This window comes from Periplaneta americana, chromosome 13 (assembly GCF_040183065.1).
Source record: "Periplaneta americana isolate PAMFEO1 chromosome 13, P.americana_PAMFEO1_priV1, whole genome shotgun sequence".
NCBI lineage: Eukaryota > Metazoa > Arthropoda > Insecta > Blattodea > Blattidae > Periplaneta > Periplaneta americana.
The window spans coordinates 160,693,975-160,706,675 of record NC_091129.1 but is presented as its reverse complement, the minus strand read 5'-3'; the positions used below and the strand labels follow the sequence as shown (position 1 = coordinate 160,706,675).

At 36.3% G+C, this 12,701-nt stretch overlaps 1 protein-coding gene across 2 annotated transcripts in view; it reads left to right on the top strand.

Moving 5' to 3' along the window:
* The window catches only part of TAF1C-like (TATA box-binding protein-associated factor RNA polymerase I subunit C-like), a 35,195-nt gene extending 30,075 nt beyond the window's left edge, over positions 1-5,120 (top strand). For both annotated transcript variants that reach the window (XM_069844532.1, XM_069844533.1), the window contains exon 9: positions 4,253-5,120. In XM_069844532.1, the coding sequence (XP_069700633.1) occupies positions 4,253-4,854 (602 nt within the window). In that variant the 3' untranslated portion in view covers positions 4,855-5,120. The remainder of the gene's footprint in view (positions 1-4,252) is intronic.
* Positions 5,121-12,701: the final 7,581 nt, after the last annotated feature.

Below are 12,701 nucleotides of genomic sequence, written 5' to 3'. Positions count from 1 at the left end.
GATATTTCCATGCAGATATTCTGCGTCATCGTACGATGAAAGAGTAATGGAACGGAGAAAAATTCTCTCCGGCGCCGGGATTTGAACCCAGGTTTTCAGCTCTACGTGCTGACGCTTTATCCACTAAGCCACACCGGATTCCACCCCGGCGTCGGAAGAATCGTCTCAGTTTTAAGTTCCAACTCTTGGGTTCCCTCTAGTGGCTGCCCTCTGCACTACGTCACAGATATCTATGAACCTTCGTGATTTAAGACCGCTTATTCTGTCGGATCCCGGCCAACTAGTCACTCATTACGAGTGCACCTCAGCACATGTGTGGACTTCGGTCCTAGGTTCATAGATATCTATGACGTAGTGCAGAGGGCTGCCACTAGAGGGAACTCAAGAGTTGGAACTTAAAACTGAGACGATTCTTCTGACACTGGGATGGAATCCGGTGTGGCTTAGTGGATAAAGCATCAGCACGTAGAGCTGAAAACCCGGGTTCAAATCCCGGCGCCGGAGAGAATTTTTCTCATCATGTCTACCTCTGTTTTGTATTCCTTCAAGTATTTATGTCAGTTTTTGAATAGTATATAATTATTTTTCTCCTTTTCTGAAATTGCGTATAGTTTTTAAACTTTTATAATCTATTCAAGTTCCACCCTTTTCATGTTTGCTTTTATGGTTCCTGTAAGAGTCCCCCCCAGAGGAGGCCACTTTAGTGGTGCTTTGAACATGCATCAGTGGCACTGCCTAATACTCTAAATTTTTGTAGAGAATTTTTCAGTCTTCCAATGAACATGAATGTAGAAGGAGATATACTTTTGGAAACTCTGCTCAGACGAAGAAAGCATAGATGTAAAAATAGAAGAAGAGTCTGGGTCCATCGATTAGTTTAGGAAAGACAGAATTTAGGACTACTTACCTGCTTTTAAGGAACCCGGAGGTTCATTGCCGCCCTCACATAAGCCCGCCATTGGTCCCTATCCTGAGCAAGATTAATCCAGTCTCTATCATCATATCTCACCTCTCTGAAATCCATTTTAATATTATCTTCGCATCTACGTCTCGGCCTCCCCAAAGGTCTTTTTCCCTCCGGCCTCCCAACTAACACTCTATATGCATTTCTGGATTCGCCCATACGTGCTACATGCCCTGCCCATCTCAAACGTCTGGATTTAATGTTCCTAATTATATCAGGTGAAGAATACAATGCGTGCAGTTCTGCGTTGTGTAACTTTCTCCATTCTCCTGTAACTTCATCCTTCTTAGCCCCAAATATTTTCCTAAGCACCTTATTCTCAAACACCCTTAACCTATGTTTCTCTCTCAAAGTGAGAGTCCAAGTTTCACAACCATAAAGAACAACCGGTAATATAACTGTTTTATAAATTCTAACTTTCAGATTTTTTGACAGCAGACTGGATGATAAAAGCTTCTCAACCGAATAATAACAGGCATTTCCCATATTCTTTCTGTGTCCAATTTCCTCCCGAGTATCATTTATATTTGTTACTGTTGCTCCCAGATATTTGAATTTCTCCACCTCTTCAAAAGATAAATTTCCAATTTTTATATTTCCACCTCGTCCAATATTCTGGTCACGAGACATAATCATATACTTTGTCTTTTCGGGATTTACTTCCAAACCTATCGCTTTACTTGCTTCAAGTAAAATTTCCGTGTTTTCCCTAATCATTTGTGGATTTTCTCCTAACATATTCACGTCATCCGCATAGACAAGCAGCTGAATTTAGGACTACCTCTATTAGTAATATATACTATATATATATATATATATATATATATATATATATATATATATATATATATATATATATATATTTGAGAAGTTGCATTGGCTGTTGATAACTTGGTTTCAAGCAGTGAACTCTGTAATGTTAGTCCTTTCATGTAAATATATTTAAAATGTCTTTTACGGATTTTTTTTTGCCAAGGATATGTACTATTGGTTCCAGTACTCGATTATTTGAACTCAGGCATCCCCCTCTAGAAGTAACACCCTGAAACTGTAGATCATTTTGTATTTTTCGACAATTTCCAATGAAAGAAGATGACGTTAAGTCAAGATCCAGTCATTGGAAACTAACTAATTTCCATTGTGCACCATGGGAAATGGATCTGTGTTATATGAGGACTATAATGATGATGATGGTTATGAATGTAGTAGTAGTAGTAGTAGTAGTAGTATCTATTGCCCAGGTACTTGGAAGTTCTCCATTCACTTTCTGGCTTCCCAAAATAATTTAGTGTCCGAATCCAAAAGATTTGATGCCATAGCTGGACATTTTCGTAAATGTTCTTGATTCTCAAAGAGTCTTCAAGGTTACACAGGATGGAAGCTGTTCGGCAATTGTTCAGAAGGCACATCATGTCACGTAACAATGACAGTCCATGGCCTGCAAGATACCCTGATCTCAGTGTTTGCAATTTCTTCCTGTGGGGACATCTTGAAAGCAACCATCACTGAACTAAACCAGAGGATTGAAGATGACATCACTGGCATTCCTTGATACATGACACACTGAGTATTTCAGAGTCTCCACATCAGGCTATCAGAATGTGTACGCCGAAATGGAGTATATCTTTCCGATGTCATCTTCAAGAAGTAACTTGACAAGTGACATTGTGTAATAATGGCAACATAAACGATATGCTATCTACATGCACTTTCATCAATAAATAATGTTTGTACTGTGTTTGTTCATTTGTGCCATTTACGTTAATTCAAAATTTTCCATTTCCTTATTGCTCCACCCTGTATAAGGACAGGAGTGAAACATCACTTATGAAGGGATGTCCTTAAACTTCTGGTAGAGACCATCCTCTATGTCCGAGGTCGTCAGCATAGAGCACCCTGGGGTTAGCGTCTCTTACACGCAGAGAACACAGTGCACCATGGTGCACTCGTAGCTGCTAGCGGGTATGCTCTCTACCTCTTCCTGCTGCACGACGGGGCACACAGGATGGCTCTGCTTACCCTTTGCACATTTCAGCGAGTGCTGATGACCACTGCTCTATATATTTCAATTAGAATGTGATTGTGAATTGAGACTTTGTAGTACTATTAAGATTTTTATGCTCGACCATGCCGAAATGTAGTAATTATATACCTGGTAGCTCTGTGAAAAGATTTATTAAATCTACATACTTAGACTTTAACAAACAAAATTTGATAACATAATCCCAAGGGAAAAAATGGAAGTCTCTGCATCAAAATCCACAGTTAATTCCCGATTTACCACGAAAATCATCTGTAGCTGCATTTAGATTGGCAACAGGCCGTGATTGTTTGGCCAAACACCTGCATAGAATTGGAATATATCAGTCCCCTAACTGTCCATTGTGCAACTGAAACCAAGAAATGGATTCGGAACACCTCAAAATCTGTGCTTCAGTGGCTGGTCATGATAATATCTTTGAAAAATATTGGAGTGCAAGAGGTCAAATGACTTTATTGTCAAACGCCTGGCATTAGAAAACAACAACATATACCTTGTAGCAGTCCTTTAATGGACCTCATTAAAGTACACCTATTCATTAAAGTTCAGGTGTTCCACCAATCAGAAAACACCATTGTAGCAATATGAAAGCGCAAGTATCGATTATTCTCAGATATGCAATCGAAAGACAACTAGCAAAACGTCACGGAGGCTGGAAATCCAATACTGTCGCAGAAGGTTATGTTCTGTTACTATAATAATTAGCGTTAATTGTAAATAATATTCAAATAAATTCAATTTGTCATCTCGTTTTTCAGTGTCTAAATCAATTTCAAGGTTATATCAAGATTAATGTTTATTTTACTCTCTAGATTATATCAAGGTCAATGACATTTGTGTCTCGGAAAAAATCAATACTTTCGCGTCTGCGCACATCTCACAATTTACGAAATATTGCACAAGGTCAGTTCCGCTCCCCAGTCAGATAGGAATAACATGAATACTTATGAATAATTTCAAGTTAGAAATATGGTCGAGCATAAAAAGTCGTATGAAACTTGCCTATAATGGTATTAAGACGCTCGTATGAAAATTATGAAACTCGCTTGCGCGCGTTTCATAAACATACTCGCGTCTTAATTACTACCATTATAGGCTCATTGCATAATGTACTATTTTACATGTTTCATATTCTAGCTCTGAAGTGATGTACAGGTAGCATGAATTGTTAATAAATACAATTAAATTAATGTTAAATTAGAACAGCATTCTGTTACTAAGTACTGTAAATGTTGTTTTTGTTTTAGGTTTACTATCCCGTAAAAAGGAGATCTATCAAATTCCAATTAAGAAACGTAGTAAAAGAGACAAGTGGATGATTTCGAAGAAAAAATTACACCAATTTGTTGATGTATTAGCACCCAGAATTCTGACAATTTGGAATATAGAAGATGAACCAGAATGGAACTATGATACAGATAGTTCGTTTGACGAAGATGATGCACCCACATCATATGATAAAGTTAAGGAGTGGTTGAAAAGCTCTCAAAAAGATGATACGCCACACAATCTGGCTTTAGAGTCTGAAATTGCAATTACAACTCCAGATGAATCCATTATAAAATTAGAAATGAAAAACGAAAGTGAATATCCTTACGAAGCTACAACTCCATCTTCCACGTTACAGGGTAATGTTGACAAGTACAGAGAAAGTCTGTCTACATCATTTGCTTTCAGTTCTCAAGCGCGTTATTTTGAAACAAGAGACAACAATGTGACGCCTACAAGAATTAATGGCCATCAGAATAGAACTTCTACAAATGAAAAATGTGCGATTATTGGTGAAACTGTTAATCTAAAGAAAAGAAAATTAGATAGAATGTATAAAACTTATGTTGCTGGTTTCTGAGTTGCGTTTTGTACTCAAACATGTCAGTATTAGAGTTCATTGAAAGTTACTGCTTTCGATTCTTAAATGAGTTATTTTGAAACAAGTGACGATTTAAGTATTAATGTCATCAGAATAGGATTTCTACAAATGAAGAGTCTGTGATTATTAATTAAATTTTTAATGTAAAGAAAAGAAAATTAGAGGAAATGTATAACGCTTATGTTGCTCGTTTCTGAGTTGTGTTTTGTAACCAAACATTGAAAATAAAATGTTATTTTTATATAGTTGTTGATTGTATTGTTACTTCAGTTGTTAGTATTAAGGACTGTCCACAATGAAAAGTAAATGCAAACACGACGTGAATGCCAAAGCTTGCGATCATGTTATTTAATGTAACCATTCTCAGTGATTTTCGTAAATGTTCACATTAGAAGTGAATGCAGAATCTTGTGAACTCCAAGCTTTTCATTTGCAGTGACATCACTGATTGTTGATTATTTGCAGTTACCTGTTTACAGATAAATTTTATCTCATGGTCTTATGGTAATGTCAAGTTTTAATTGTGAATGATGACTCAACTGCTGCTGTTACTATAACATTTGTGTCCTTGAATTAATACAGTGAAACCTGTTCAAGACGGAAGTGACATGGTCCTAATTTTTTTTCCGTTGTGGACAGGTTTCCGTGTTATTCAGGTGTGACACTAAAATGAAATATTTTGTCATTCATATACATGAAAAACAAAATGGCATGCCACAAACTGCAAGAAGTACAAAATATTCCGTTTAACACTCATCACATTAAATCAGCTTTCTGTCGCTCATTACGTTGGTGAATCATCTTGATTAAAATCCCATTTTCTGTGTAAATATTATCGTAACTCACTCATTAGTCATCAGTGGCGTAGCATGAAATTTTGAGCAGGGGAAGCTAACTCAAGTTGTCTTTCATGCAATATGAGTACAGTCTTAAAATAAATAGTAGTCAATTTCAAGTCAGCAGTCGAAGATTGGTTGGAACATCGTAAGTAACACCAATAAGGCATCACCTCAAATGAGACGTAATAAAATACGATTTCACGGTTTACACATATCTCTTAACAAATAGACACGTATACGTATAACATTAGCTCACTCCCTGTCATACTTAGAGAAATCACAATATTAGTATCATTACGTAAGTATGCGTCTGTCTTTTGGTTGTGTCCTTCATTGACAGCAAGGGAGTCGGTCATTTGTTTTTTAAATCACACTTTTGTTCGTAAGTCAGTCTTGATAATACAATTGTCCTAAAAAATTCAAGTAAATTAGTGTCAGGAACTGTTATTTCGCTCATTATTTATTATATCAGCCATAGTGCACACTAACACTTCAACTGAACACAACTGACGAATAGGGATAACTCGGAAACAACTTATTTTAAATGTTAAAGCTAGCTTCTTGCGAGCCTTGCGACTAGGGTAGTTTAAAAGGGATGGAAAATCTGCGGGGTGGATTACACAGAAGAAACCGGTCTGCTTGGAAGCTGGTGTGTGCAGGCTTCTTGTTTGCTGCTGCATCACAAATAATCCTGAGCTGCCGCATCACAACATTTAACGCGTAAATATAAATTCTATTAAAATTAATAAATAATTTTCTCCATAAACTGCAGGTTTATTATGAAATTATTATTAACTGGGGAAGCTGAGCTTTTTAGCTTACATTGACGCTACGCCACTGTTAGTCATTAAACATTACTAAAGTTCACTAATCTCATTCTATTTAATATCTAACACTATACTCTAATACTGCATATCATTGCACTTTATTAATTAATTGGACTAGGAGCCATCTATTAGAAGCCTTGAATTCTGGTTTATTTCATTTCTTTCCCAGTTCAATAGCTTGCTTTGCAGAACAGATCCAGAAATTGGCTTGTTCTTTGAAAGGTCATGAAGAACCCACTCCCACAACAGTTCATTTATTTTCACACAAACAGTTGCTTTCTGGTTCCTTTTGTGTCACCAATATCGGCCGCACGCCACTCACTCATTATGATCTTTATTTTTTAAAGCGTCACACCAGAGTTTTCCACAACTGTACTTCAATATTATTTCACATAGACTTTGTTTCTAATTTTCCTTTATCTCGATAACTTTTACTTCATCACTTAATGTTAATGCCACATTTTATGCAACTTTTTTTTTTACCTGGAAATCACTACACTTCGCTCTGTCTAGCTACGACAGTATACGGGTGTGAAGCATTGAAAATCTTTGAAGGGACTCGTCTGCCTAGTCTACAGGGTAATAAAATTTATGACCGACAGGCCAACACACCCTCGTACCCTCTACAATTTTGCAAAGAAAACTTGTTTTTATCTTAGTGACCTACATATTTCGTATATTCCTTGAAATTACACGCTGTTTCAAAATATAGTTACAAAATATAGTGTGTGTCCAAAATATTGTTTCCGTTTTGAACAGTAGCAGACAGTTTCCATTTCCACGTTGGACAGTTTCCATTTTATTCAGGAAAAATTACACATAATACACACAAATTTCGCCGGGACCAATAAATTGTTCCGAAATAGACAGGATTCCGGATTGTTCAGGTTCCGATTTGAACAGGTTTCACTGTATTAACATTTTCATTGTGAATGGGTCTTTATAGTTCATTGAACAATTTTTTTTTTATGCATTCTGTCTACATTTGATTCTTATTTAGAGCTCTTACATCATTCAGTTGTCATTTGTTAAGATTTCTTCATGATATGATTCTCTGCTCATTGAAAATATTCTCAAAATACGTCTTTCCATACCTTCAAGTTACTGAAAAATTCCACTCACTATGCCTAACATATTCAGGGTATAATTATAGTGGAATTACATGAACTCACTACTGACCAAAGTTTCTCATCATAAAGGTCACAATCCACTCCTGTGGCATTTCCATATTGATTAATACCATGTTTTATAATAGTGCTCTAAATGGAATTTTCTAACAGTGGATAACTTTTCTACAAACTGAACACTGAACCATTTTTACCTCCAAAAATAAATAACCATTTTCCTATAAAGGATTCGAGTGAGACCCTGAATGTCATTTTATATCAGTGGCGGTTTCTTGGGGGAGGGAAGGGAGGAACGTCCTCCTCACGTTTTTCTTTTGAAAGTAAATACCAAATGAAATATATGCCTTGAAATTCGAGGAAGATTCGATAATTTTTAAGTTAACAGCTATAAGAAAACCTCGGTTGATCGAGTTTTAAACGACGCACAATCATGTGCTGCTAGAAAACTGTGAGAAAGATGCGAGATTGTTTGTGTGGAGGAAAGTCAATCCATTCCTCCTTTACTGCAGTTAACACACATAGACAACAGCGCGCTAGCGGCCAGAGACAGAAGCAGAGTTTTAAAGCAAGTAAATGAACGGAGAGGGAGGAGATCCTCCTCTGAATCAGCGCATGGGCGGGAAATAGAAACCGACTGGTCGTGCAGCAAGCTCGCTACCGCTGCCATCTAACGATGCTGCATTCAACCGGACTATAACACATCTAGGAGGAGGCACAAAAAAAAAACAGTTTTAACGCAAAGCTATGAAAGACACCATATAAACTTGTTTTTTAAATTATGAAACGAAATATATTATTCATTGCTACTATTCATGGTTTGAAACTTTCGAGAATATCTGAAAGATGAAGTTAGATTTATATAAAACAAAGAGGAAGTAGTTCTAAGTTAGTATCGCAGATCTTTTTGGCCCCTGAAATTCACTTCCATTCATTGTGTACTAGACAGGACAACAGCCAAGTTGTCAGTTTTGTACAAATATATTTGAAATTGAAAGTACTCCAAACTACATTATTTTCAACATAAAAAATTAATCGGTCACCTGCAGCTTTGAACAATAATGGTAGTATGTCTTTACAAGAACTGACATTCTTCAAAAGCATGTGATACTGAACTTGTAAAATGTACATGTGGCAACACAGACCACGTGAGTGGGTGCAGAGTTCTCGCTTTCCTAACAGATTATTTCCCATTCCCACTTCCTTACAACGATTCTGGTTATGTGTTAGTAGCTAGTCTCTACCAACACGTGTGATGCTGTAGTGTGCGCGAAAAATGCTGCGAGTTTGTGAATTTCCTTGTAATTGTTAATTTGTGCAATTATCCAACAATGAATGGAAGTGAAAACATATTTTGGACAACTTAGGAAACTCAGTTTACAAGAACAGATTATTGCTATAGAAAAGAGAAGGCCAATCCTAACACTATCTGATCTTACAAGTATGCATGTAGGCTAATTTGTAGCATGTTTCTCTCATGAATGTGTCATTTTGCGCTGTTAACTTCTTTCCTCCTCTTAAGAAATATGCAGGAGCCGCCACTGTTTTATATCATGTATGTATGTATGTATATATTTATTCACATTGCAAATGGGTAAACACCCAGTGGCATTGGTGCTAGCCGTACTATAACTGACTCACAAAAGCTCTTTATATACATATTTTAGTATTCAATGTTTGTTTATCACAACTTCTGTTTTCTATGCGAATGGGTCAGCCTAGCTAATACTGGACTCTTCTACAAGCTTTGGAACCAGAAACGAAGAAGATAATGCAGCCATTGATTGAATGTAGTGAAATTTTGCTTCCCCCTCTATACATCAAATTAGGACTGATTAAAAAAATTCGTAAAACATTGGATCGTGATGGACCAGCATTTAGATATTTACTCTCAAAATAAAATCGAAATTTTCCCTCAACTAATTGAAGCAGAATTGCTGGATAACTTTCGGCATTGGACCTCGGACTCATTTCGCCATCATTAATTCACATATCATCATCATCTATACCATAGCCTGGGTTCAGTTCAAGGTGTGGCATGCTGTACTTGTATACTTACAAGAGTGCAGCCATTCGGCTACCCAGTCATTCACAGAATAGAAGTGGTAAGCCTCAGGCTGAAGTGTAAGCCTTTGAATCCCTCTTCCATACAAGAGAAAAAAAAAGTACAGCATAAATTAAGGAAAGTATTTTCATATGACCCCAGATCAAAAAACGTTTTACTTTGATGGACTTCTGACAAAACTAGAACATGCTGCTTGGGAATTTTTCAGAGTGGTTGCCTTGAACTTTCTAGGGAACCATTGGGCTCCAAATTAAAGGCAAATGGTGCACAATGGTACAGTTTTCACTAGACAATTTGAACGTTTGAAAGACGATACCAAGGTGCTAGCTGACTATTGATGGTCGGTGGTGAGTACAGGAGGCAAGCTAAAAGAGACGTCTGTAATTGAGGTAAACTTTACCATGTTTAGGAAAATGAAATTTATTTTCTAATGATTTAATTTTTTTTAATTACAACAAAACTAGAACACTCCTGACAATTTTATTGCCATTTTCATGTTCAGCATAAAAAAAAAAAACATGTAATTGCAGTGATTTCGTTTTCGTCACAGAAAAAAAGTTAAATTTTGTAGTCGAGTATTATTATTCTCAGCAGAACCTAGGGTTACCAACTCTCCCATATTTCCCGGGATCTCCTGTATTTGGCAGTAATTTTCAATAGTCTCCCGACTCATGTATTTTTCTTCTCTTTGAGCATTTTCCTCCCTATTTTTTCATAATGTAGAAGCTTTACTTCAAACATTTAATTTTACCGTGAAAATGAAGATGATTTACATGATGAATTTTGTTGTTCCAGAGATTCATTAAAATGTGCAGTCTCTGTAGAATGTAAAATGCTTGCCAGAAATGTTTTTTTTTTTATTGGGTTATTTTACGACGCTGTATCAACATCTAGGTTATTTAGCATCTGAATGATATGAAGGTGATAATGCCGGTGAAATGAGTCCGTGGTCCAACACCGAAAGTTACCCAGCATTTGCTCGTATTGGGTTGAGGGAAAGCCCCGGAAAAAACCTCAACCAGGTAACTTGCCCCAACTGGGATTCGAACCCGGGCCACCTGGTTTCAAAGCCAGATGCGCTGACCGTTACTCCACAGGTGTGGACGAAATGGGTTTCAATGCTGACCAGGTTAAAATAAAAAATGTTAATATGAGAAATTTGTAAAAACTGGCAAGTTTTGTTCTAAGCTTATCAGGTAATAATACTCTCGGCTCCACAAGTAAAGAACCCTGGCCTCACACCACTTCTGCACAGATGACAGTGATTGACAGGCCAGTCAGGGGAAGCTGTTGCCACGTTTGCTCTTGGCTGGACTCTTTAAATGTATTTTCTTTTGCAACTGGTTGGATTCTTTCTTGGGGGAGCGTGTCAGTCAGATTTATGGCTTCCTGAACCCAACCCTGCAACGAAGGTTCTTTACTTGTGAAACCAAGAGTAATAATAATAATCTTTATTGTCATTGAGTGAAAAACTTCACTATAGACATTGTCAGTGTTACAATCTTACTACAATACATTTCATACTGTAGATATACAAAACATAAAATTGAATTATTAACATAATATGAATATATTTATCGAATTATATAATATAAGACGAGAGCGAAGAGCTCCAAGGAGAAGACAGACCCAGCCAAGATCAAGCCATCCTGAGCAACTCTGCGGGTGTACGAGTCATAACAGAGCGGCAGAAACATCTTCTGTAATACGAGTATTACACTAATATTCGTGTTTATTTAGAAATTCCATGACTTTCCGTTTCAGTGTTTACAAAAAATAAAAATGAAATAAAATTATAATAATGTTGAAAAAAAAATTACAAAATAAATATATTTCATGTCAATAAAACAAAAAATTTCAATACAAAAAAAAAATATAAAGTTAAAAGTACTATATGTACTAGATGAAAGACAGTATCAGGTACTAATTGTCATATGCTTAATAACTAATTAAGAATACTACAACAGAGGTTAAAAATAAACTTAAGAAATGTAACATAAGGTAGTGCAATTTACTCTGTTCATTATTACATATATCACTAACAAGCCACTTAGCTAAAATTATGGAAAGGATGATATCAGAGCGATTAAACTGGTTTTTAGAAACAAACGATCTTCTATCAACACAGCAAGCCGGATTTAGGAGAGACCACTCAAGAAGAGAACAAATAATCTTACTAAGTCAAGCTATTAAGGATGGATTTAATAAAAAGAAAGATACATTAGCTATATTCGTCGATTTGAAATCAGCATATGATAATGTGTGGAGATACAATCTGATTATAAAGCTCCAGAAATTAGGCATAAAATCCAATATGTTAAGATGGATATCTGAGTTCATCACCCAAAGATTTTGTTCTACAACTTATGGATCAGCAAGTTCTAAATATAAACAAACTCACTTGGGTTTACCTCAAGGTGCAGTATTAAGCACAACACTATTCAACATATATATTAACGACCTACCACAAGAGCTGGAAAAACATGATACTAAAACAGCACTCTTTGCTGATGATTTGGTTATTTGGACGTCACATGAAACCAACGCAGTAGAGAAACTTCAAAATTCCATCCAGTCATCGTTAGTGGCACTTGAAACCTGGTGTTCAAATAGTATGATGTCAGTGAACACAGAAAAAACAAACTTTCAACTCCATCGTATTGGAGTACTGAATTCACCTAAATGCTTACTGTGCACCAGAGAAGAGGACATGGAGATGGAGCACCTGGCTAATTGTGAAACTCTTAGGACATTTGTGGACCTTCCATCAAAATATTGGGAAGCAAGAAGGATGATGACTTCATTGTTAAATCCAGAGCATTAGATACACACACACATTATTACATTGAAATTTAAATATTAATTGATTCACCACTAAGTTTCATTTAAAATCTCACCACTAAAAACATTAAGAAACAACAAGCATAACTGGTAAGTTAGGGACTGCATTATTTAAAAATGTGTGTTCATT